This window comes from Bubalus kerabau, chromosome X (genome assembly GCF_029407905.1).
Source record: "Bubalus kerabau isolate K-KA32 ecotype Philippines breed swamp buffalo chromosome X, PCC_UOA_SB_1v2, whole genome shotgun sequence".
Taxonomy (NCBI): Eukaryota; Metazoa; Chordata; class Mammalia; order Artiodactyla; family Bovidae; genus Bubalus; species Bubalus kerabau.
This window is the reverse complement of record NC_073647.1, coordinates 69,114,676-69,139,292: the sequence shown is the minus strand read 5'-3', so window position 1 is coordinate 69,139,292 and position 24,617 is coordinate 69,114,676. Positions and strand designations below refer to the sequence as shown.

Genomic DNA, 24,617 nt, shown 5'->3' with positions numbered 1-24,617 from the left:
TCATTTGAAAAGACCCTGATGCTGGGAAAGATTGAGGGTGGGAGGAGAAGGGGACAACAGAGGATGAGATGATTGGATGGCATCACCGACTCGATGGACATGAGTTTGGGTAAACTCCAGGAGTTGGTGATGGACAGGGAGGCCTGGTGTGCTGCAGTCTATGGGGTTGTAAAGAGTCGGATATGACTGAGCAACTGAACTGAACTAAACTGAACTGATAGACATTGAAAAATCCTTTGCTCACTTTAATTCTCATAAACATATTCATTGACTAGGTTAACTGTGTGTGTGTACACACACAAATACTTGGGATGGAAATCTTGAGAATTTAGCCAATTAATCGACTTGTGAACTCAACAGATTTTTCTGACTTTGATTGTTATGAATCTCATTTCTTAAAATATCTTTTCTTGGATGATGGTGTATATTTGTATGCGATTTTACTTTGAAAATTTATGTATTCAAAATTGTTGCAGACATCTCAGCATTTCTTAAAATCACTAAACACCAAAATAACTTCTCATATAACTAAGTAACCTATGGATTTATTCTGATATCTAATAGGTGAGGTAACAGGTGACTGTAAAAATGGCAAAGTGCATAAAAGCCTTCATCTATGTAGTCTTTTTAGAATATGGTCGTGAATGTTACATCCATAAAAATGTGCTGTTAGTCATAATGGAGACACAGTGAGAAGGTAGGGGAACAAGGGCAAATTCAATTGGCAGTATCATTCTTTGTATGTCACTAACAGTGCATAGTGGAGAAAACATTTTTTTGTTAATCCCTTTATTTTACCTTCCTTTTCAGTTACAAGTTTGCAGAAAATGTAGATGCTCAGATGAAACAAATGACCCAAGATCTCAAGGACATCATTGAGTACCTGAATATATTTGAAAGTCCTGCTGACTCTACTGACCCGGTGTGTTAACTGCTTTATCTATTTAGACAACCAAAATGTAGTATGAAATTAGCATTCTGTTGTTCCTTTACCTAGTCACCTTCTCCTGTCCTCTATAGTGTTCCTTACATGTCTCCAGAGGTGTGAATTTTTGGGTGTAGTTAGTGGAGCAGGAAATATTCAGGAGCACAAAAAGGTTGTGAGTTTTTTTGTGATTATTTCCAGGAGGGTAAAAAAATTAATGGTCTCCCAAAATTTTCAGGGTTTTCTTTCTGTTCTTCCAATAAGTATGTCTCTATTCTAATTTTTCTGTTCACTTACTCATTAGCTAGTTTATTTGTCCTTTTACATATTGATCTACATGTTGATATAATTGTGAGTATATGTGTGTATATATACATACACATGTTCTGAGTCTTGTAAGTATATCCAGGCAATCCTTAATTTATAATTAGCTTATATTTCAAAAGTTCAAAAAGTCAACTACTCAAGACTTACAGTATATTTTTCCATAGAAATTTTAAGTATAGTTATTAGGTTTCCACCTGCCTTGTGGAATCCTAGTTAACTCATAATGTAAATTTATTATAACATGAGAAAATACAGCCGAGGCTCCAGTTAGAGAGTTGAGATGTTTTAAATTAATTTGCTGGTAAGAAAAGATTGATTTATTTTCCTTTATCTATACTCTAATTAAAGAACTTATTTCCTCTGCCTTTCCCTATTGTCTTAGTAGCTACATGGAGCCCTTTTCCCCACACCCACCCCATGACAGTAATGGTAAGAGAAGTCTCCTGTTGTGGGAGCTCAGGTTGTACTTTCTTTTTTTTTTTTCTTTTTTTGAATACAAATTTATTTATTTTAATTGGAGGCTAATTACTTTACAATATTGTATTTGTTTTGCCATACATCAATATGAATCCACCACGGGTGTACGCATGTTCCCCATTCTGAACCTCCCTCCCACCTCCCTCCCCAAACCATCCCCCTGGGTCATCCCAGTGCACCAGCCTCGAGCATCCTGTATCATGCATCAAACCTGGACTGGCGATTCATTTCACATATGATATTATACATGTTTCAATGCCATTCTCTGAAATCATCTCACCCTCGCCCTCTCCCACAGAGTCCATAAGACTGTTCTATACATCTGTGTCTCTTTTGCTGTCTTGCATACAGGGTTATCGTTACCATCTTTCTAAATTCCATATTTATGTGTTAGTATACTGTATTGGTGTTTTTCTTTCTGGCTTACTTCACTCTGTATAATACGCTCAGGTTTCATCTACCTCATTAGAACTGATTCAAATGTATTCTTTTTAATGGCTGAGTAATATTCCATTGTGTATATGTACCACAGCTTTCTTATCCATTCATCTGCTGATGGACATCTAGGTTGCTTCCATGTCCTGGCTATTATAAACAGCACTGTGATGAACACTGGGGTACACATGTCTCTTTCAATTCTGGTTTCCTCGGTGTGTATGCCCAGAAGTGGTATTTCTGGGTCATATGGCAATTCTATTTCCAGTTTTTTAAGGAATCTCCACACTGTTCTCCATAGTGGCTGTACTAGTGTGCATTCCCACCAACAGTGTAAAAGGGTTCCCTTTTCTCCACACCCTCTCCAGCATTTATTGCTTGTAGACTTTTGGATCGCAGCCATTATGACTGGCGTGAAATGGTTTTGTGGTTTTGATTTGCATTTGCATTTGATTTGCATTTCTCTTGAGTGGTGTTGAGCACCTTTTCATGTGTTTGTTAGCCATCTGTATGTCTTCTTTGGAGAAATGTCTGTTTAGTTCTTTGGCCCATTTTTTGATTGGGTCTTTTATTTTTCTGGAATTGAGCTGCAGGAGTTGCTTGTATATTTTTGAGATTAGTTGTTTGTCAGTTGCTTCATTTGCTATTATTTTCTCCCATTCTGAAGGCTGTCTTTTCACCTTGCTTATAGTTTCCTTTGTTGTGGAGAAGCTTTGAAGTTTAATTAGGTCCCATTTGTTTATTTTTGCTTTTATTTCCAATATTCTGGGAGGTGGGTCATAGAGGATCCTGCTGTAATGTATGTCAGAGAGTGTTTTGCCTATGTTCTCTCCTAGGAGTTTTATAGTTTCTGGTCTTACATTTAGATCTTTAATCCATTTTGAGTTTATTTTTGTGTATGGTATTAGAAAGTGTTCTACTTTCATTTTTTACAAGTGGTTGACCAGTTTTCCCAGCACCACTTGTTAAAGAGATTGTCTTTTCTCCATTGTTTATTCTTGCTTCCTTTGTCAAAGATAAGGTGTCCATAGGTGCGTGGATTTATCTCTGGGCTTTCTATTTTGTTCCATTGATCTATATTTCTGTCTTTGTGCCAGTACCATACTGTCTTGATGACTGTGGCTTTGTAGTAGAGCCTGAAGTCAGGCAGGTTGATTCCTATAGTTCCATTCTTCTTTCTCAAGATTGCTTTGGCTATTCGAGGTTTATTGTATTTCCATACAAATTGTGAAATTGTTTGTTCTAGCTCTGTGAAAAAATACCATTGGTAGCTTGATAGGGATTGCATTGAATCTAGGAAATGGCAAACCACTCCAGTGTTTTTGCCTGGAGAATCCCAGGGTCGGGGGAACCTGGTGGGCTGCCGTCTATGGGGTAGCACAGAGTCAGACACAACTGAAGCGACTTCACAGCAGCAGCAGCAGCAGCAGCAGCATTGAATCTATAGATTGCTTAGGGTAGTATACTCATTTTCACTATATTGATTCTTGCAATCCATGAACATGGTATATTTCTCCATCTATTAGTGTCCTCTTTGATTTCTTTCACCAGTGTTTTATAGTTTTCTATATATAGGTCTTTAGTTTCTTTAGGTAGATATATTCGTAAGTATTTTATTCTTTTCGTTGCAATGGTGAATGGAATTGTTTCCTTAATTTCTTTATTTTCTCATTATTAATGTATAGGAATGCAAGGGACTTCTGTGTGTTGATTTTATACCCTGCAACTTTACTATAGTCATTGATTAGCTCTAGTAATTTTCTGCTGGAGTCTTTAGGGTTTTCTATGTAGAGGATCATGTCATCTGCGAATAGTGTGAGTTTTTACGTCTTCTTTTCCAATATGGATTCCTTTTATTTCTTTTTCTGCTCTGATTGCTGTGGCCAAAACTTCCAAAACTATGTTGAATAGTAGTGGTGAGAGTGGGCACCCTTGTCTTGTTCCTGACTTTAGGGGAAATGCTTTCAATTTTTCACCATTGAGGATAATGTTTGTTGTGGGTTTGTCATATACGGCTTTTAATATGTTGAAGTATGTTCCTTCTATTCCTGCTTTCTGGAGAGTTTTTATCATAAATGGATGTTGAATTTTGTCAAAGGCTTTCTCTGCATCTATTGAGATACTCATATGGCTTTTATTTTTCAATTTGTTAATGTGGTGTATTACATTGATTGATTTGAGGATATTGAAGAATCCTTGCATCCCTGGGATAAAGCCCACTTCGTCATGATGTATGATATTTTACATATGTTGTTGGACTCTGTTTGCAATAATTTTATTAAGTATTTTTGCATCTATGTTCATCAGTGTTATTGGCCTGTAGTTATCTCTCTTTCTGGCATCTTTGTCTGGTTTTGGTATTAGGGTGATGGTGGCCTCATAGAAGGAGTTTGAAAGTTTACCTTCCTCTGCAATTTTCTGGAAGAGTTTGAGTAGGATAGATGTTAGCTCCTCTCTAAATTTTTGGTGTAATTCAGCTGCGAAGCCATCTGGACCTGGGCTTTTGTTTGCTGGAAGATTTCTGATTACAGTTTCAATTTCCATGCTTGTGATGGGTTTGTTAATATTTTCTATTTCTTCCTGGTTCAGTTTTGGAAAGCTGTACTTTTCTAAGATTTTGTCCATTTCTTCCATGTTGTATGTTTTATTGGCATATAATTGCTGATAGTAGTCTCTTATGATCCTTTGTATTTCCGTGTTGTCTGTTGTGATCTCTCCATTTTCATTTCTAATTTTATTGATTTGATTTTCCTCCCTTTGTTTCTTGATGAGTCTGGCTAATGGTTTGTCAATTTTATTTATCCTCTCAAAGAACCAGCTTTTGGCTTTGTTGATTTTTGCTATGCTCGCTTTTGTTTCTTTTGCATTTATTTCTGCCCTAATTTTTAAGATTTCTTTCCTTCTAATAACCCTGGGGTTCTTCATTTCTTCCTTTTCTAGTTGCTTTAGGTGTAGAGTTAGGTTATTTATTTGACTTTTTTCCTGTTTCTTGAGGTATGCCTGTATTGCTATGAACCTTCCCCTTAGCACTGCTTTTAGTGTCCCACAGGTTTTGGGTTGTTGTGTTTTCATTTTCATTCGTTTCTATGCATGTTTTAATTTCTTCTGTGATTTGTTGGTTATGCAGCAGCGTGTTGTTCAGCCTCCATATGTTGGCATTTTTAACAGTTTTTCTCCTGTAATTGAGGTCTAATCTTACTGCATTGTGGTCAGAAAAGATGCTTGGAATGATTTCAGTTTTTTTGAATTTACCAAGGCTAGATTTATGGCCCAGGATCTGATCTGTCCTGGAGAAGGTTCCGTGTGTGCTTGAGAAAAAGGTGAAATTCATTGTTTTGGGGTGAAATGTCCTATAGCTATCAATTAGATCTAACTGGTCTATTGTCTCATTTAGTTTGTGTTTCCTTGTTAATTTTCTGTCTAGTTGATTTATCCATAGGTGTGAGTAGGGTATTAAAGTCTCCCACTAATATTGTGTTATTGTTAATTTCCCCTTTCATACTTGTTAGCATTTGCCTTATATATTGTGGTGCTTCTATGTTGGGTGCATATATATTTATAATTGTTATATCTTCTTGGATTGATCCTTCGATCATTTTGTAGTGTCCTTCTTTGTCTCTTTTCACAGCCTTTGTTTTAAAGTCTATTTTATCTGATATGAGTATTGCTACTCCTGTTCTCTTTTGGTCTCTGTTTGCGTGGAATATCTTTTTCCAGCCCTTCACTTTCAGTCTGTATGTGTCCCTTGTTTTGAGGTGGGTGTCTTGTAGACAACATATATAATTGTTTTTTTTTTATTTAAATTTGTTTATTTTAATTAGAGGCTAATTACTTTACAATATTGTATTCATTTTGCCATACATCAACATGAATCTACCATGGGTGTACACGTGTTCCCAGTCCTGAACCCCCCTCCCACCTCCCTCCCCATACCATCCCTCTGGGTCATCCCAGTGCACCAGCCCCAAGCATCCTGTATCCTGCATCAAACCTGGACTGGCGATTCGTTTCTTATATGATATTATACATGTTTCAATGCCATTCTCCCAAAACATCCCCCACTCCCTCTCCCACAGAGTCCAAAAGACTGTTCTTTTTTTTTTTTTTTTTCAAAAGACTATTCTATACATCTGTGTCTCTTTTGCTGTCTTGGTTTTGTATCCATTCAGCCAGTCTTTGTCTTTTGGTTGGGGCATTCAACCCATTTATGTTTAAGGTAATTATTGATAAGTATGATCCCATTGCCATTTACTTAATGGGTTCGAGTTTATACACCCTTTCTGTGTTGCCTGTCTAGAGAAGATCCTTTAGCATTTTTTGGAGAGCTGGTTTGGTGGTGCTGAATTCTCTCAGCTTTTGCTTGTCTGTAAAGCTTTTGATTTCTCCTTCATATTTGAAGGAGATCCTTACTGGGTACAGTAATCTGGGCTGTAGGTTATTTTCTTTCATCACTTTAAGTATATCTTGCCATTCCCTTCTGGCTTGAAGAGTTTCTATTGAAAGATCAGCTGTTATCCTTATGGGAATCCCCTTGTGTTATTTGTTGTTTTTCCCTTACTGCTTTTAGTATTTGTTCTTTGTGTTTGATCTTTGTTAATTTGATTAATATGTGTCTTGGGGTGTTTTGCCTTGGGTTTATCCTGTTTGGGACTCTCTGGGTTTCTTGGACTTGGGTGATAATTTCCTTCCCCATTTTAGGGAAGTTTTCAACTATTGTCTCCTCAAGTATTTTCTCATGGTCTTTCTTTTTGTCTTCTTCTTCTGGGACTCCTATGATTCGAATGTTGGGGCGTTTAACATTGTCCCAGAGGTCTCTGAGATTGTCCTCATTTCTTTTCATTTGTTTTTCTTTTTTCTTCTCTGATTCATTTATTTCTACCATTCTATCTTCTACTTCACTAATCCTCTCTTCTGCCTCCATTATTCTACTATTTGTTGCCTCCAAAGTGTTTTTTATCTCATTTATTGCATTATTCATTATATATTGATTCTTTTTTATTTCTTCTATATCCTTGTTAAACTTTTCTTGCATCTTCTCAATCCTTGTCTCCAGGCTATTTACTTGTGATTCCATTTTGGTTTCAAGATTTTGGATCATTTTCACTATTGTTACTTGGAATTCTTTATTAGGTAGATTCCCTATTTCTTCCTCTTTTGTTTGGTTTGGTGGGCATTTATCCTGTTCCTTTACCTGCTGGGTATTCCTCTGTCTCTTCATCTTGTTTATTTTGCTGAGTTTGGGGTGGCCTTTCTGTATTCTGGCAGTTTGTGGAGTTCTTTATTGTGGAATTTCCTTGCTGTGGGTGGGTTTGTACAGGTGGCTTGTCAAGATTTCCTGGTTAGGGAAGCTTGTGTCAGTGTTCTGGTGGATGGAGCTGGATTTCTTCTCTCTGGAGTGCAATGAAGTGTCCAGTAATGAGTTATGAGATGTCAATGGGTTTGGAGTGACTTTGGGCAGCCTGTATTTTGAAGCTCAAGGCTGTGTTCCTGTGTTGCTGGAGAATTTGTGTGGTATGTCTTGCTCTGGAACTTGTTGGCCCTTGGGTGGTGCTTGGTTTCAGTGTAGGTATGGAGGCGTTTGATGAACTCCTGTCGATTAATGTTCCCTGGAATCAGGAGTTCTCTGGTGTTCTCAGGATTTGGACTTAAGCCTCCTGCTTCCGGTTTTCAGTCTTATTTTTACAGTAGCCTCAAGACTTCTCCATCTATACAGCACCATTGATAAAACCTCTAGGTTAAAGTTGAAAAGTTTCTCCATAGTGAGGGACACCCAGAGAGGTTCACAGAGTTACATGGAGAAGAGAAGAGGGAGGAGGGAGATAGAGATGACCAGGATGAGATGAGGTGGAATCAAAAGAGGAGAGAGCAAGGTAGCCAGTAATCACTTCCTTATGTGTGCTGCACAGTCTGGACCACTCAGAGATGTTCACAGAGTTATACAGAGAAGAGAAGTGGGAGGAAGGAGACAGAGGTGGCCAGGAGGATAAAGGGGGGAATCAAAAGGAGAGAGACAGATCCAGCCAGTAATCAGTTCCCTAAGTGTTCTCCACCGTCTGTAACACACAAAGAGATTCACAGAGTTGGGTAGAGAAGAGAAGAGGGAGGGAGGAGATAGAGGCGACCTGGTGGAGAAAAAGGAGAGTCCAAAGGGGGAGAGAGCATTCAAGCCAGTAATCTCACTCACAAGTAAAAATGGGTACTGAAGATTGGGTTCTTAAAGGTATAAAATTGATCAGAAATACCAAAAAGCCAAGATTAAAAGTCTAGAGTAGAAGTTGGATTTTCAAATCTACAATATTAACAAAAAAAAAAGTCACAAGAACTATAATATATATATATATATATATGAAGATTGCTTTAAAAAATAGGGTCTCTTTTTTTTGCAAAGTAACAGTAGGTTATAAAAATGAAAATTAAAGGAGTAATAGAGGACTTAAAATTAAAAATTTTTTAAAAATAAAAATTAAAGAATGATAGGAAAAATAGTAAAAATATATCTAGGACTTTCTCTGGTGTTGTTGTGGACAGTGTGGGGTCGTTCATTTTCAAATAGTTCCTTGATATGGCTTATATTTCTCAAGATCTATAGGCCCCTTCCTATGTAGTCGGTACTATCTACAGGGTTTTAATCTATTGCACCTGTCACTTCCAAGGAGAGTGCCTCTGTTTTAGCTTCTTCTGTTTGCTGGTCTCTTTAGTGTCTAATTTCTACCCTGGTACAAGGGGGCAATGGTGGACACTTTTTTAGGCTCACTTGTTCAGTCGTGCTGTGGAGAGGGAGGGACGCTGCAAACAAATAACACTGGCACATGCTTGCAGTGTCTTGGCCACACTGGGTTTTCCCCCACTCAAGGTGTGTGTGCTTTCCCTGTCTACACTGCTTAGGCTCTAGGTTGCTTTGCCGGGAACTGTCAAAGGCTGGCCCTGGATTGTATGCACTTCCCAGATCTAAGCTGCTCAGGTTCAGGTACTCGGGTGGTCCTCTGAGGGGCAAACTCGGTTGGGCCTGCGTTTTGTGCCCTTCCCAGATCCAAGCAGCTCAGGTGACCAGGTGTTTGCTGAGCACAGTCACTGTGACTTATCGCCTCCCCTGTCCCTGCCGCTCGGTTTTCTGGGTGTACAACTGGCGCACCTTCTCAGGCAGATGTTGACCGTCCAGAATCCCAAGAAGTCTTAGTTAGCAACGAAACCTGCTTGCAGTTTGGTAGATAATGCCTCTCTGGGGCCTCAATTGCCCTCTTCCGGCTCTGGCTGCCCTCGCCTGCCTGTCACCAGAGGGGGATAGGCTGGTCTGCAGGCGGCCAGCTCTGCTCAGTCCTTTTTTCTGTGAGCAGGCCTGACGGTGTCTTAGGTTACGGCTTTTCTCATAGCTCTAGTCAGTCCTTTGTTCTGTGAGCGGGTCTGGCTGTGTCTTAGGTTAGGGCTTTTCGTGTGGTAGCTGTCCCACAGCCTGGTTTGCTAGCCCAAGTTAGTTCCCTCAGATTGTCCTCGAGGCATTCAGGTCCGGTCCTTACTCTAAGCAATGCAGCCCGGGCCTCCCTTCCCAGCCCCCACTTGCTAGTGGCGGTGCAAGCGTCTACGCTGCTTCTCCACTGGGGGAGTTACCGTTGGGCACGTAATCTGTGGGGTTTAATTATTTATTTATTTTTCCTCTCAGTTGTGTTGCCCTCTGTGGTTCCGAGGCTCACCACAGACTCGGCAGTGAGAGTGTTTCCTGGTGTTTGGAAACTTCTCTCTTTTTTAAGACTCCCTTCCCGGGACGGAGTTCTGTCCCTACCTCTTTTGTCTCTCTTTTTATCTTTTATATTTTTTCCTACCTCCTTTCGAAGACAATGGGCAGCTTTTCTGGGTGCCTGATGTCCTCTGCCAGCATTCAGAAGTTGTTTTGTGGAATTTTCTCAGTGTTCAAATGTTCTTTTGATGAATTTGTGGTTGAGAAAGTGGTCTCCCCATCCTGTTCCTCCACCATCTTAGGACCGCCCCCCCAGACAGTTGTTTATATAACATTTTACTAGCTTTTTTAATTAGAAGGAGACAGCATGGTATAGTTGAGAAAACACTAGAATTTTATTTAAGTCACTTAATCTAAGTCTTGGACCCTTTTGTAGAATGTCAAGGGTGGACTAAATGATCTTGAATTTTCCTCCAACTATAAAAATTTGCTATTCTCTACTTCAAGTGAATCTAAAATTGAACAAAAACAAATATAAATTAGTCTGAGTTTACACATGCTACCATCTTCCTGCAAGAGTTAACATTATAGACCTTCTTTTTAGTGAAAGATTAGATCACCATTGTGATTCCAAAATTCAAGATTGTTTTGTCATAGAACTTTGATGCATAAATAAATACATATAGATTTAGACATAAGGCAGAGCTGATGTCTTGTCTCTATCTTGAATTAATGTAAGATAAGTGTTCTAAACAGAGTATGTGAAAGGAAACTGTAATCCTATCCGTATCCTTTATCTCTACTAAGCCTTGGATTGTTTTATTTTGTTTTAGTAGTAGGGAGTAAATGATTTGAGTCTTGCATTTCTGTTTTTCCTGGCAAGAGTGATTGAGATGTTTAAGATGAGTGAATGCAAGGATAATTGCTTCTTGATAGCAGGACAAAAGTAGCAAGAAATCAGCAACAATTCATCTCTTTTCTCAGATAGCATTAATCATTGGACAGGAAGCAGAGAAAACATTTGCTGAACATAAAATTCTTGTAGATAATTAATTATAACCAGATCAACAAAGCCTTATTACTGTAGGCCAATACACTAGGGTAGAAAAATAGCAAGTATGTTCAACAATATTCACAGTGATGGGATTTACTTGTTTATTTTTACCATTTTCAGGGGGACATAGGAAAGACCACTTACTTTCTGGAATTTTTATTAAACAAGTTTATATTATGGTATATGATATTCAGCCATAGATTTTTATAAAATTTCATTGTTCCTACTACAAATCTTATTTCTGTTTGTTATATTAATATACACTAAATCTGTTATTTTTATTACATACCACTTAAGTGTGGTAACATTTTCGTTTCTCCTTGTTTTTCAATATTATCCTGGACTTTGCCAGTATATTTGTCTATTTGTCAAAAGTATTCTAACATTTTTAAAAGGATTAGTATTTTTGTTACAAAATAAATACATATGCTTATTCAATGTGTTAAGCTTAGAAAATATGAGAATCTGTAAAGAAAATTAAATCCCCTGTGTTACCAGTATTCTGCTAATATATTAGTATATTTCTTTCAAGTATTTTTGCTATACAGGTAAAAATACTTATTTTCTTTTAAATGGAATTGGAAACACATCTATATAAAGTTTTGGATTCTGTCTTCATTTAATTTTCTTTCATGGTATTTCCCCCAAATTTTAACCATTCTTTGAAAATATGGTTATAATAACTGTATAATATTTCATTAGAGATGACTTTACCATAATATATTCAATTATTTTTTATTGATGGAGATATTGTTGCAAAATTTTACCATTATGAAATTAACCTGATGTATGTTTAGATCTCATTATTTCTTCTGGACAGATTTCTAGAAGTAGAGTATACTGAGTTAAATGGTAAGACTTTGATGTGAAAGTCACTCAACCGTGTCGAACTCTTTGTGACCCCATGGACTGAATTCTCTAGGCCAGAATATGGGAGTGGATAGCCTTACCCTTCTCCAGGGGATCTTCCCAACCCAGGAATTGAATCCAGGTCTCCCGCATTGCAGACGGATTCTTTACCAGCTGAGCCACAAGGGAAGCCCAAGAATACTGGAGTAGATAGTCTGTCCCTTCTCCAGAGGATCTTCCCAACCCAGGAATCGAACCAGGGTCTCTTTCATTGCAGGCAGATTCTTTACCAACTGAGCTACCAGGGAAACCCTGATAGCTCAGGGTTTGATATATATTTATAAATATAAATATTAGATATATACACACACATATATATATCAGACTTCTGATATATATATATATATATATATATAATATATATTATTTTATATATATCATAGTTTGATATATATATATATAAGACTTTGATATCTATTGCAAAAATTTACATTTTGAAGGGCTGGGTCAATTCATATTATCATAGGCTGTGCATGAATGTACCTATTTTCCACACACACTTGACAACTGAATATTACCATTTATTAAAAATTGATGATTTGGAAATCTTGCTTTTTGCGATAACATGGATGGACCTTGAGAGCATTATGCAAAGTAAAATAAGTCAGTTAGAGAAAGACAAATACCATATGATCTCAGTTATATATGGAATTTTTGAAAACAAAAAACTAAAACTAAACCAAGCTTGGACTGCAAGGAGATCCAACCAGTCCATTCTGAAGGAGATCAGCCCTGGGTGTTCTTTGGAAGGAATGATGCTAAAGCTGAAACTCCAGTACTTTGGCCACCTCATGCGAAGAGTTGACTCATTGGAAAAGACTCTGATGCTGGGAGGGATTGGGGGCAGGAGGAGAAGGGGACGACAGAGGATGAGATGGCTGGATGGCATCACTGACTCGATGGACGTGAGTCTGAGTGAACTCCGGGAGTTGATGATGGACAGGGAGGCCTGGCGTGCTGCGATTCATGGGGTCGCAAAGAGTCGGACACGACTGAGCGACTGAACTGAACTGAAACCAAGCTCATAAATACCCAGAACAGATTGGTGATTGCCAGAGGATGGAGGTGAGTGGTGGGCAAAATGGCTGAAGGGAGTCAAAAGGTACAAACTTCTAGTTACAAAATGAAAAAACCATGGTAGCTACAGTTAATAATACTGTATTACATATTTGAAAATTGCTAAAAGAATAGATTGGGAAAGTCCTTATCACAAGAAAAAATTTTTTTGTAACTGTATGGTGAATGTTAACTAGACTTAATGTGGTAGTCATTCCATAATATATATGAATATCAAATCATTATTGTATACACCTGAAACTAATATAATGTTATATGTATCAATTATACCTCAATTTAAAAAGTTAGTTTGGTTGATAAAAGGTCATATTTTAAAAGTTTTATATGAATTTCTTGTTCTGTCAAATGTCTCTTAATGTTCTTTACTTATTTTTGTACTATAGAAGTTAGGTGTTTTTTTTTACTGAATTGTAGGAATTGAATTGTTGACAGTTGAAATAGATTGAACCAATATATGAATATTACAAATATAAAATAGCAAAAAAAACCCATGCAATTAATACTTAGCATATTCTCAGTAAATTTCTTATCAGAAGAAATGTAAATAACTTCCCTAATTTCATTTTTTATGTTTATTTTTTGTTTACCATATCAGAATAATCATAATCTAAGAATCCTTTGTGGCTTTTTTGTGTGTTTGTTTGTTTTTCCAGTTTTTTAAATTTAATTTTTTAGTTGAAAGATAATTGCTTTACAGAACAGTTTTTTTATTTTATTTTTTGGTTATTCAAAAATTTTATTTTATTTTAATATAAATTTATTTATTTCAATTGGAGGCTAATTACTTTACAATATTGTAGTGGTTTTTGCCATACATCGACATGAATCAGCCTCGGGTGCACATGTGTTCCCCATCCAGAACCCCCCCTCCCACCTACCTCCCCATCTCATCCCCCAGGGTCATCCCAGCACACCAGCCCTGAGCACCGTCTCATGCATTGAACCTGGACTGGCGATCCGCTTCACATATGATAATGTACATGTTTCAACACTACCCTCTTAAATCATCCCACCCTCGCCTTTTCCCACAGAGTCCAAAAGACTGTTCTTTACATCTGTGTCTCTTTTGCTGTCTTGCATACAGGGTTATCGTTGCCATCTTTCTAAATTCCATATATAAGCATTAGTATACTGTATTGGTGTTTTCTTTCTGGCTTACTTCACTCTGTATAATAGGCTCCAGTTTCATCCACCTCATTAGAACTTACTCAAATGCATTCCTGTGTGTTTTTAGCTCCAGCGGATCTGCAGAATTCTGAATGTTCATTTGGAATTTCTACAGTGGATTAATCATACTTCAGGTGGGAGTTTATTTGTACCCCAAGTTATCTGTAAGTAGAAAATGTGATACAAGTCAGATTTTGTGCACCATGACCACACTCAAATAAGAGCTCAGTTGTAAGAGTACTGTTTAACATGTGTTATGTCTGTATTAATTCTGAGGAACTGTAATTGCTTATTTTTATAAAATGAAATATAGGAAGGATAAACTAGAAACTAATGAAAATAGGGGGTGTTTAGGAATGGAGTGGAGTAGGTAGGAATGGAAACAGGACTTTTCTGGGTATGCCTTTTTATACAGTTTTGGCTTCTGGACCATGTAAAAGTTTAAATATTCAAAAATTAAAATTAAACCAAAAATAATGGGAAGAAAGACAAATGCTAAAACTGAATACAAAATGAAACCAAACAAACCTGTGTAACTAATTTATAACATAAATATGCAGTTCAGATAACTTTTGTACATTGTGTTTTTGATGGTGCATCCTTACTAGGATGTAATCTTAATGATAAAAAGAACTACAAAGAAATCTTAAGCTTTCTTAATAAGTTTATCATTAGTTTCAGGATGATGCTATATATTACATATGTGTATGCTTGCTAAGTCACTTCAGTCGTGTCCCACTCTTTGAAACCCTATGGACTGTAGCCCACCTGGCTCCTTTATCCATGGGATTCTCCAGGCAAGAATACTGGAGTGGATTGCCATACCCTCCTCCAGGGGATCTTCCCGAACCAGGGATCAAACCTACATCTCTTACATCTCTAGCATTGGCAGGCTGGTAGCACCTCCTGGGAAGCCCATCATTATAAATATAGTAGAAAGCAAATGCACACATTTATTAATAATAGAAACCAAGATTTTCATTAAAAGATAAAGCAGAAATAAGATATTTTTCTTTCATATTTTGTTATAAATTTGAATTGCAAACATCAGTACGAATTACTGTTCCCTTTTTCTATACCTGGAAAGGGCCAAGAAGCAATGATATACCCTGATAGCAGTGAGCACATCTAGCACCTTGATCTTGGTTTCTAGATACCATTACCATTAAAATGAACCAAGGCTTCTTAGAGAAATATCTGATCTCAGGTCTTACACAGGGAAAGTACAGGATGAGTTTGACACTTTTTATGCCAGAAAACAAAGATTATTCAAAAACTAATGAGATAGTCAGGACACGAGAAGGTGCTTTAATGGGCTTCTACTGGCCAAATCAGGTTTCAACATTAAAAAAGAATAATGGCAGTGATGTATTATAATACACTGAAGGAGAAAAACCTCATGAGACTACAGTGAAATTCCCAAAAAGACAGAGACAGAGAAAAATGGGAGATGCAGTGAAGAATCTTTATAGAAGCATGGAAGCTAATAATTAGAGAAGGAATGATTGTACAGCTAATAATTGTAGAAGAAATAGAGAACCACCATTTAAAACATTTTCAAAAGAATACTTTCATTAAGGTTTCCAGGATGTTGAATACCCTACCTCATTTATATTTAAACTGTCAGTCATTTCTTGGCCAAAAAAAAAAAAAATATATATATATATATACAGACAGGAAATGGATCAAATATAGATTACAAGTTACTGAGTGATTTTTAACTTCATTTAGGTATAATTTATATACTCAATTTATATGCAGTCATTTTAATTGTACAATTTAATGAGAAAGTTACCATTTTGTAGCCCTGGCTTATCGATTGATTCTGGCAAGGGTCATCAAGGAATGCTAAAACCACTTAGTAATGCTAAAACTCTACCCATTATTTAAAAATTACAAAGGAGAAAATGTACCTTTGCAACAGTGCTGACAAGTACCACTTTCATCAAGTGATCAAGTTTAATATCACTAGTATTGCAATAAATTGACATTGTGTGCGTCTTGATCTGACGTGAGAAGTGCATAACATCCCATATGTAGTATTCTTATTAAAAATGTTTAACCTGAATCTAATGATAAGAAGATAATCAGACATTCTATGGATAATATATTCTGAAAGATAATTGACTCCAACTCTTGAAAAATCAGTCATGGATATCTAGAAAATTCAAAACAAAAAAAAATTAAGGAGATTGTTATAGATTAAAAGAGATATAACAATCAAGTCTACCATGTTAACTTTGATTAGATACTGGATCAAAGCCAAGAAGACATTATTTAGAACATTTAGGGAAACTGAGTATGAACTGCACATTAAATATTAAGGGATTTTTTATTTTCCTATGTATGTTATTATGGTTATGCAAGAAAATAATTTTACTCTTAGAAGCTGCATGCTACATTTAGAGAATAAAATTAGCTGCATGCTAATTTTATTTCAAGTGGTTCAACCAAAATCATTTGTGAAGAGAAAAAGATGGCGAAATTTGTGGCAAATGGTAACAGTGGGTTAACCTAGGGAAAAGGTATTTAAATTTGTGACTTTTACTACTCTCTCAGCTTTTCAATAGATTTAAAATAAAAACTGGTGGGAAATGATTGTCATAGACCTTTGCCTAAATATGAAATATATTGAGACGTCAGTAATTGAGACAAATGGGAGCTAGTTAACCAATTTACTATTGGTAAACTAAATAGCTAGTTAACTATTTTTAAAGATGTGGTATGAAAATAATACAGGTCTTCTTATTCAGCTTTATATATTCCTCATTCTATGCATTACTAGAGGTCATCAACCATGAACTTCTGTTTCTTTCCCTTCCAAATATACCTATATCATCATCATCCATGTTTACTTCCTTCTTTCCTGTGTTAAAAGAAAAAATATCCTGTTTTATTCTAAACTATGGTTTGAATCATCAGAGGGAGGTTAAATTCTATATTGCTTTAGTTTGTGGTTCAGCTGGTAAAGAATCCACCTGCAATGTGGAGACCTGGGTTCAATCCCTGGGTTGGGAAGATCCACCAGAGAAGGGAAAGGCTACCCACTCCAATATTCTGGCCTGGAGAATTCCATGGAGTGTACAGTCCATGGGGTCGCAAAGAGTCAGATACGACTGAGCGATTTTCACTTTAGTATTAATTACCTGATGGGGAGAGGTTTCTGAATCAGATAGATATGGATTCAAATCAAGGGATGTGTGTTGTGTGCATTCTCAGTCGTGTCCAGCTCTTTGTGACCCTATGGACTGTAACCTGCCGGGCTCCTCTGTCCATGAGATTTTCCAGGCAAGAATACTGGAATGGGTTACTATTTCCTACTCCAGGGGAATCTTCCCAACCCAGGGATCGAACCCCCATCTCTTGCATCTCCTGCATTGGTAGGCAGATTCTTTACCACTATGCCACCTGGAAGCCCTCAAGTCAAGGTATTACCACTTAAAAGTTGTGTGACCTTAATTGTAACTCAGTTTCTCTAAGTCTGTTTCCTCATTTTAAAAATGAGTAATATTTACCTTTTAGGGCTTTTGTAAGGATTAAAAGAAGCAACATTGACGTTTCCTTAAGCAGTGCCTGTTCCATGATTGGTGGTCGGTAAATGATAGCAGCAGAACTGGTTGTCAGAGTTTGCTGTGGGTGGAGATGGGTTGGGGGAGAAAGACAAATAGGGTCATATGGTTCAAAAGGTAGCTAGAGAAGGCAGTTCCACACATTATCATTGAAAACCACTTACTTAGAGAAGTGGTTAAGAACAGCTGTGATGTGGAAGCCTGTTGGTGGCTAGAGAACACTGAGGAATGAGATCATACAAAGTTTGACTCAGTTGTATTCCTGTCTGTTGCATATTTTCCTACAGTGAACAATGCTTGGATAGAGTTGGGGGGATGTCAAAATGTAATTAGGTAAAAAAAGATTATAATGATTTTTTTTTCTCTTGGCTGGGATCCTCTTTGTCATAAATGAAATCTCAAGGCTCTCAGCCACTGTTTTCCTACTAATAAAATTAAGGTTGTTAGTGCTACCAAGAACTTACTGTATTATGTAAATGAAGGAAATGTGATTCAGAGAAGTTAAACGACTTCCCTAAGAACACACAGTTAATTAGCGGCAGAGCTCAGACCAGAATAATAATCAGAATAGTATTCTTTCTACTGGTATGCTCTTAAAACAATTCTAATGTGGGCATCACTGGATATAAAAACAAATCCCAATCATTTACTTAACAGTAGAGGACACGGGTTTTCAAAATATAATGGTAGTACTTGGGTAGGATGTAAATTCTAGTGGTCTGGATAAAGCTTCAGTCAACACAGTAAAAAGGTAGGACAATAGAGTAACGATTACTTGGAGTTACTTTTCTGCTAAAATTGAGTTGAGCTGAAGAGGCAACGAGAGCTCATACAGGTTCTCAAATGAGATGGAGAGGCCATGATAATGGAATAAAGCCTAGAGATTCTTGATACTGTGGGCTCCTTTTTTCTGTTCCCACAAGAAACCTTTCTTTTTCATATCAGGAAAAGACTTGATCAGGGAATGGAGAATGGCAGGATTTAATTATGCTAAGAGGGTTTTTTTTTTGGTGGTGGTGGTGGTGGTGGTGATGGTTTATTTTACTTCTTAATAATTAATGGCATCATGTCTGCTGAAATGGTCTGTGGACTGAGAAATTTTAAGGTTAAACTTTTCAATGAATCTCTTTATTCACATCCAAATAATAGTTTTTTAAAAACCCAAAACATATGTTATTTTAACAATAGAAATTTTAATGGAATTTAGAAAGATGGTGACAATAACCCTGTGTACGAGACAGCAAAAGAGACACTGATGTATAGAACAGTCTTTTGGACTCTGTGGGAGAGGGAGAGGGTGGGATGATTTGGGAGAATGGCATTGAAACATGTATAATATCATATATGAAACGAGTCGCCAGTCCAGGTTCGATGCACAATACTGGATGCTTGGGGCTGGTTCACTGGGACGACCCAGAGGGATGGAATGGGGAGGGAGGTGGGAGGAGGGTTCAGGATGGGGAACACATGTATACCTGTGGTGGATTCATTTTGATATATGGCAAAACCAATACAATATTGTAAAGTTAAAAAATTAAATTAAATTAAATTAGAAATTTTAAAAATTGTAAAGAGAAATCTCTAACTGGCAGGGTTTTCTAAAAAAATATTTTAAAGCTGAAATCTATATTGAAACATTTCTGGGAAATATTTTTATGATTTGGTATCTTTAATGACAGTACAGAATTTTTTCCTGCTATGAAACATAACTGTTGTGCTATATATTTAACTTAAAAATCAGCTTATCTTTAAAAGTGATTTGAAAATCACACATTACACTTTATATATGTTAAAATATTATACTGTCCAGTCAACTTTTCAATATCCATGAGTAAGTAGAGAACTAGGCCCCTTTCTTCCTCTAAATTACATAGAACTTCACTGATGGAACCAAACCAGGAAGAGGTAAGTATAAGAGTTTTGAGTGAGAGAGTGGCTTCCCAGGTGGCTCAGTGGTAAAGAACCCACCTGCTCAGTGCAGAAGACACAGGTGACGCAAGTTCAATCCCTGGGTCAGGAAGATCCTTTGGATGAGGAAATGGCACCCACTCCAGTATTCTTGCCTGGAAAATCCCGTGGACAGAGGAGCCTGGCAGGCTACAGTCTATGAGACGCAAATAATCGGACACACCTGAGTGACTGAGCACACTGAACATATATGCTGCTGTTGTTGTTCAGTTGCAAAGTAGTGTCTGACTCTTTGCAACCACATGAACTGCAGCATGCCAGGCTTCCCTGTCCTTCACTATCTCCTGGAATTTGCTCTAACTCATGTCCATTGAGTCAGTGATGCCATCCAACCATTTTGTCCTCTGTCGTCCCCTTCTCCTCTTGCCCTCAATCTTTCCCAGCATCAGGGTCTTTTCCAATGAGTTGGCTCTTCTCATCAGGTGGCCAGAGTATTGGAGGTTCAGCTTTAGCATCAGTCGTTCAGTGAATATTCAGGGTTGATTTCCTTTAGGTTTGACTGGTTTGATTTCCTTGCCATCCAGGAGACTCTAAAGAGTCTTCTCCAGCACCATAGTTTGAAAGCTTCAATTCTTCAGCACTCAGCCTTCTTTATGGTTCAACTCTCACATCATACAGGACTACTGGAAAAACCATAGATTTGACTAGACGGACCTTTGTCAGCAAAGGGATGTTTCTGTGTTTTAATACACTGTCTGGTTTTGTCATAACTTTTCTTCCAATTTTTTCAAATTTGATATTTATCTATTTTAGAAACATTTTCTATGCCTCTTTTCCTCATGATTAATATAGCTAACTGAAAATTAATAGTAACTGTAGTCAAATACTGGTTCCCTCTCTTGTCTTTCTCTTTGTGCAAACTTATGTCATTATTTCAAGATTGGCTTGATGGCAGTGCTGCAGTCACACATCTGTCTTCTCAATTGGCAGTCACTGAAACTGCAGCAACTCCAGCTCTGCTGGGACCACTTATGACAGGGTTGGCAATCAATCTGAGCCAACTTGTTATTCATTTTAAATGTATGAAGCTACTTCTTTTAGAGCAGGGAGGTAGGGCTGAAGGTTAGGTGTTTTGTATTTCTTCATTTAACCAACCTTGTCTTGTCTGTTAATATTTATCAAACACCATAATAAAGAGACAGGCAGTGGAAAATCTTATGCTTGTCATTAGTTGAAAGTTCCTTGAGTATTTTGATGGCATTTGCTTCTTTCATGAAGTGTCCCAGAGCTTTATGATGATAATAAGTGACTAAAATGTATTTTACCCATAATCATTGTAGTCTCTCATGGATTACCCCATAATTATTTAATAGTTGCTCACAACATTTAGACTACTATTTATGACAGAAAGAGAAGAATCTTTAGAGTAACTAAAATGCCATGAGTTTTGTGATATTTCTCCAATATAGTTCTATTAGCACTGGTCTGTGAACACCTTAATTATTTATTTTTGACATAAAACATATTTGGTCATCTAGCATGATTCTACTAACTTGCATAAAATACCCTCAGGATCATTTTAGAGAAGCAGCTTTCTGTGATATGTCATAATCATACTTCACTTTTACCCAGTGTTAGCAGTTATTGTTTGAGAGATTATTTTAAATTGGATTTTTCAGGTCTGGGCATGTTTTTATCTTTTTTAAAAAACTGAGGTATATTTGACATGGAGCATTATATTAGTTTCAGATGTACCACATGATTCAATATTTGTACACATTACCAAATGATCACCACGACGTCTAGTTAACATCCGTCTCCTTACATAATTACCAAAACATTTTTTTCTTGAGATGAGAACTTTTAAGATCTACTCTCTTAGCGACTTTCAAATATGCAATACAGTATTAGTAACTATCCTGGAGAAGGAAATGGCAATGCATTCCAGTATTCTTGCCTGGAAAATCCCATGGACAGAGAAGCCTGGTGGGCTACAGACCATGGGCTCGCAGAGTTGGATGTGACTGAGCACTCATGCATACACACATTAACTATAGTTACCGTGCTGTATTTTTAAAGAAGCTTTGGCCCAGATAAGAAATGGTTAAAAAATTTTTTATTAATTACTTTTAGCCCTCTCATATCTGAAGCATATCTAATGCTGAGATACCAAAAGACACCTTTGAATTCCAATCAAAGTGTCTTTATCCTATTTCATCTTCTAGAGCAGAATCTGATTTACAGATTGAGCTGGTTTCTTTTACCTCTTTTTCTGAAATTCCTTGGGAAATCTTGGTGACACATTGGTTGATCGATGAGATCATCTCTTGTGTTCTGGAGTATAATGTTCCACTTCAGATACTTCAGAGGTGAAAGCTCTTGATCTGTCAGAGATGTGGCAACAACACAAAGACTCATTTTAAAGGTCTCTTTAAGCTCAACAGACAGCTACTTACTTGCCTCTTCCCATTGCCTATTAATTGAAAGGTATTTTATATCTTTCCCTTGTTTAATGAGCTACCCACTCATCTCTGTTCCCCATTACAGACAAAATAGATTTATTGTCACACGATTTCTCCTTGATTCTGAATAATTTCTTGTAGGTTAGATTAGAGTACTAAGATTAAAAATGATCAAGTCTTTAGCTCCTGTTAGCAAAGAATGCATGATGGTTAACATTCTCAGAGCTCCTCTTCCCAAACTTCTTTTCTATATGTAAATCCAGATTTGAAATGCACTCAATACATCTGCAAAATTAGATTTCCACTAATCCTCCTTGTGTACATTTTGTGCCCAAGTGAATTTCCTCAAGCTGGAGCGTTTCCCCAGATGAATTATATGTAACATCATTTAAATCACTCCCAAATAGCAGAATTTATATTGTTTGTGAGATATACAGATTTTTGTCCAAAGCAATTTTCTTCCTGTTAGTGACTAAAAACTATAAATATACTGGAGCCTTGCTATAATGCAGTTTAGGGGCCCACACTCTCTGGCTACCTCATCTATGAGGTACTTTATCTATATAGTACTTTATCTATAAGGTGGCCTGATAGTATTTCACCAATGAAATTTCCCCAGTTGGAGTTTAGATAGGACTGCCCTATTTTGAGCACTTCAGTATGTGAAGGAATAACAAATGTTATGTTGTGGTACCAGTTAGTACATTTTATTTAAAATTTTCATAGCATTTGACATACAGATGCATTGTAATAGAAAAAGCATTATTAGATGGGAGTCTGAAGATATGAGTCCTGTTACCAATTTTCATTACTTTTGGTTTTTGGGAAGCCACTGAGTGTTCCGGAGTTTTTAGTTATTCTCTTCATCCTAAGCTATTGTGGGAATCAAATAAGGTAATATGCTTAGGCATTTTGCTCAAGTGCTGTATAATGGAAAGTGTTCTTTTAGATGCAAGTCAAAACCACAGAGTAGTGATTCTCAATACAAAGCACCTACTATGTGTCAAGGTGTTCTCTTAAATCGGTGTAGGAAATATAAATATCAATGGCATGCATCTCTGCCTTGAAAGTTTCAAAGTGCAAGTGTGGGGTCAGTAAAGAAAGAGAAACCTATCTTCTGTTGGTTTCCTAGAAGAGCTAGAATTTGAAGTGAGACTTGAAGAGTAAGTAACATTTCAACAGGTCTGAGGACCACTTCAAATGTAATAATTCTACTATCTTTCTCCCACCCTGGCCTCCAAGAATTCACAATACCTTTACCATCTTTTGTTTTTATTCCTTTCCTTGAAACATATTTTTTATTAATTTTGAGTAAGCAGTAGTGCTATATACAAGCAGACTGTGTTATCATCTCATCACCTTAATGTATCAATGATAAGATCAAGATGAGAATTCTCATGGCAGAGTTGAGAGCTTTGTACGTCCCTATAAACACTCTTCTTTCCATCAGGCCATAGTTAGCACTAAGAATTCAAGTGTGTTTATTCTGAGTGTTACTTTAGTTTCAATAACCTGGGAATCTTCTTAAAAGTACCAATGACAAGTAGGAGGATAGTGTTCTCTCTCTCTCTTTTTCTCCCTCCTTCCCTCTCTCTTTCTTCCTCTCTCCCTCCACCTCTCTTCCTCTTCCTACCTCCTTCTTTTTGAATAAGAAATAAACCTTAATTAGGTTAAGCTCCTGAGATTTCAAGTTTGCTTTTAAACAGCAGCCTAGCCTAGTATATACTACAGTAACTAAAAACCTTTAAATGTGCCTTTGGCTTAGCAGTCGTACAGCAGTGAAGAAACCCATATTGGAAGCTGAAAAGATGGCCAACCATACTAAGCAGTGAGAATAAATTTGTTAAAGCAGTTTGTTGCCTCACAAAAATGTGGGGTCATATTATGTGCCTAATCAGCAGGCACTTCTAGAAGAAGTTGGGACTCAAAATCTTATTTGTGTGGCTTAGTCTTTTACACTAATGAAATTTTTACTGAGGTAATTGTGGATTCACATATAACATAAGAAATAATATAGGTAATAAAGAAAGAATGTAGAGTTCCTATTTCTTGTTACCTAGTTTTCCCCAGTGATAACATCTTACAAAACTGTAGTACTATATCACAACTGGGATATTAATATCAGTAAAATCTGTCTTGTTCAAATTTCCAGTTTTACTTGTGCGTGTGTGTGTTTAGTCATAAATAAGTTTATATCCACAACCATAGTCAAAAATGCAGAATAATTCTATCACCACAAGAATTCCTCATATTCCCCTTTTATTGCCACACCCACCTCTAATCCCCCTAATCGCTGCTCCCCAGTTCTTGGCAACCACTAATCTAGTCTCCCTTTCTAAAATTTTGCCATTTTATAATACTATATAAAATGAAATCATATAGCATGTAAAATTTCGGGGCTGGATTTTTATCATTCAGCTTAGTTCCCCAGGGATTCATCTAAATTGCTATGAATATTAATATCAATGATTTGATCCTTTTAGTTGCTCAGTACTTTTCCATGGTTTGGATGTACTACAATTTGCTTACACATTCACCTGTTATAGTACATCTTAGATGTTCTCAGTTTGGGGCTACTTATGAGTAAAGCTTCTATGAATGTTTATGTACAGAGTTTTATGTGAACATAAGTTTT

General features: G+C 36.9%; 1 protein-coding gene across 1 annotated transcript in view; it reads left to right on the top strand.

The window, feature by feature from the left end:
- NUP62CL (nucleoporin 62 C-terminal like) overlaps positions 1-24,617 on the top strand; it is a 106,420-nt gene that overhangs the window by 65,474 nt on the left and 16,329 nt on the right. Inside the window, exons 9-10 of the mRNA XM_055565314.1 lie at positions 811-922; positions 14,111-14,177. Coding sequence (XP_055421289.1) covers positions 811-922; positions 14,111-14,177 — 179 coding nt within the window. The remainder of the gene's footprint in view (positions 1-810; positions 923-14,110; positions 14,178-24,617) is intronic.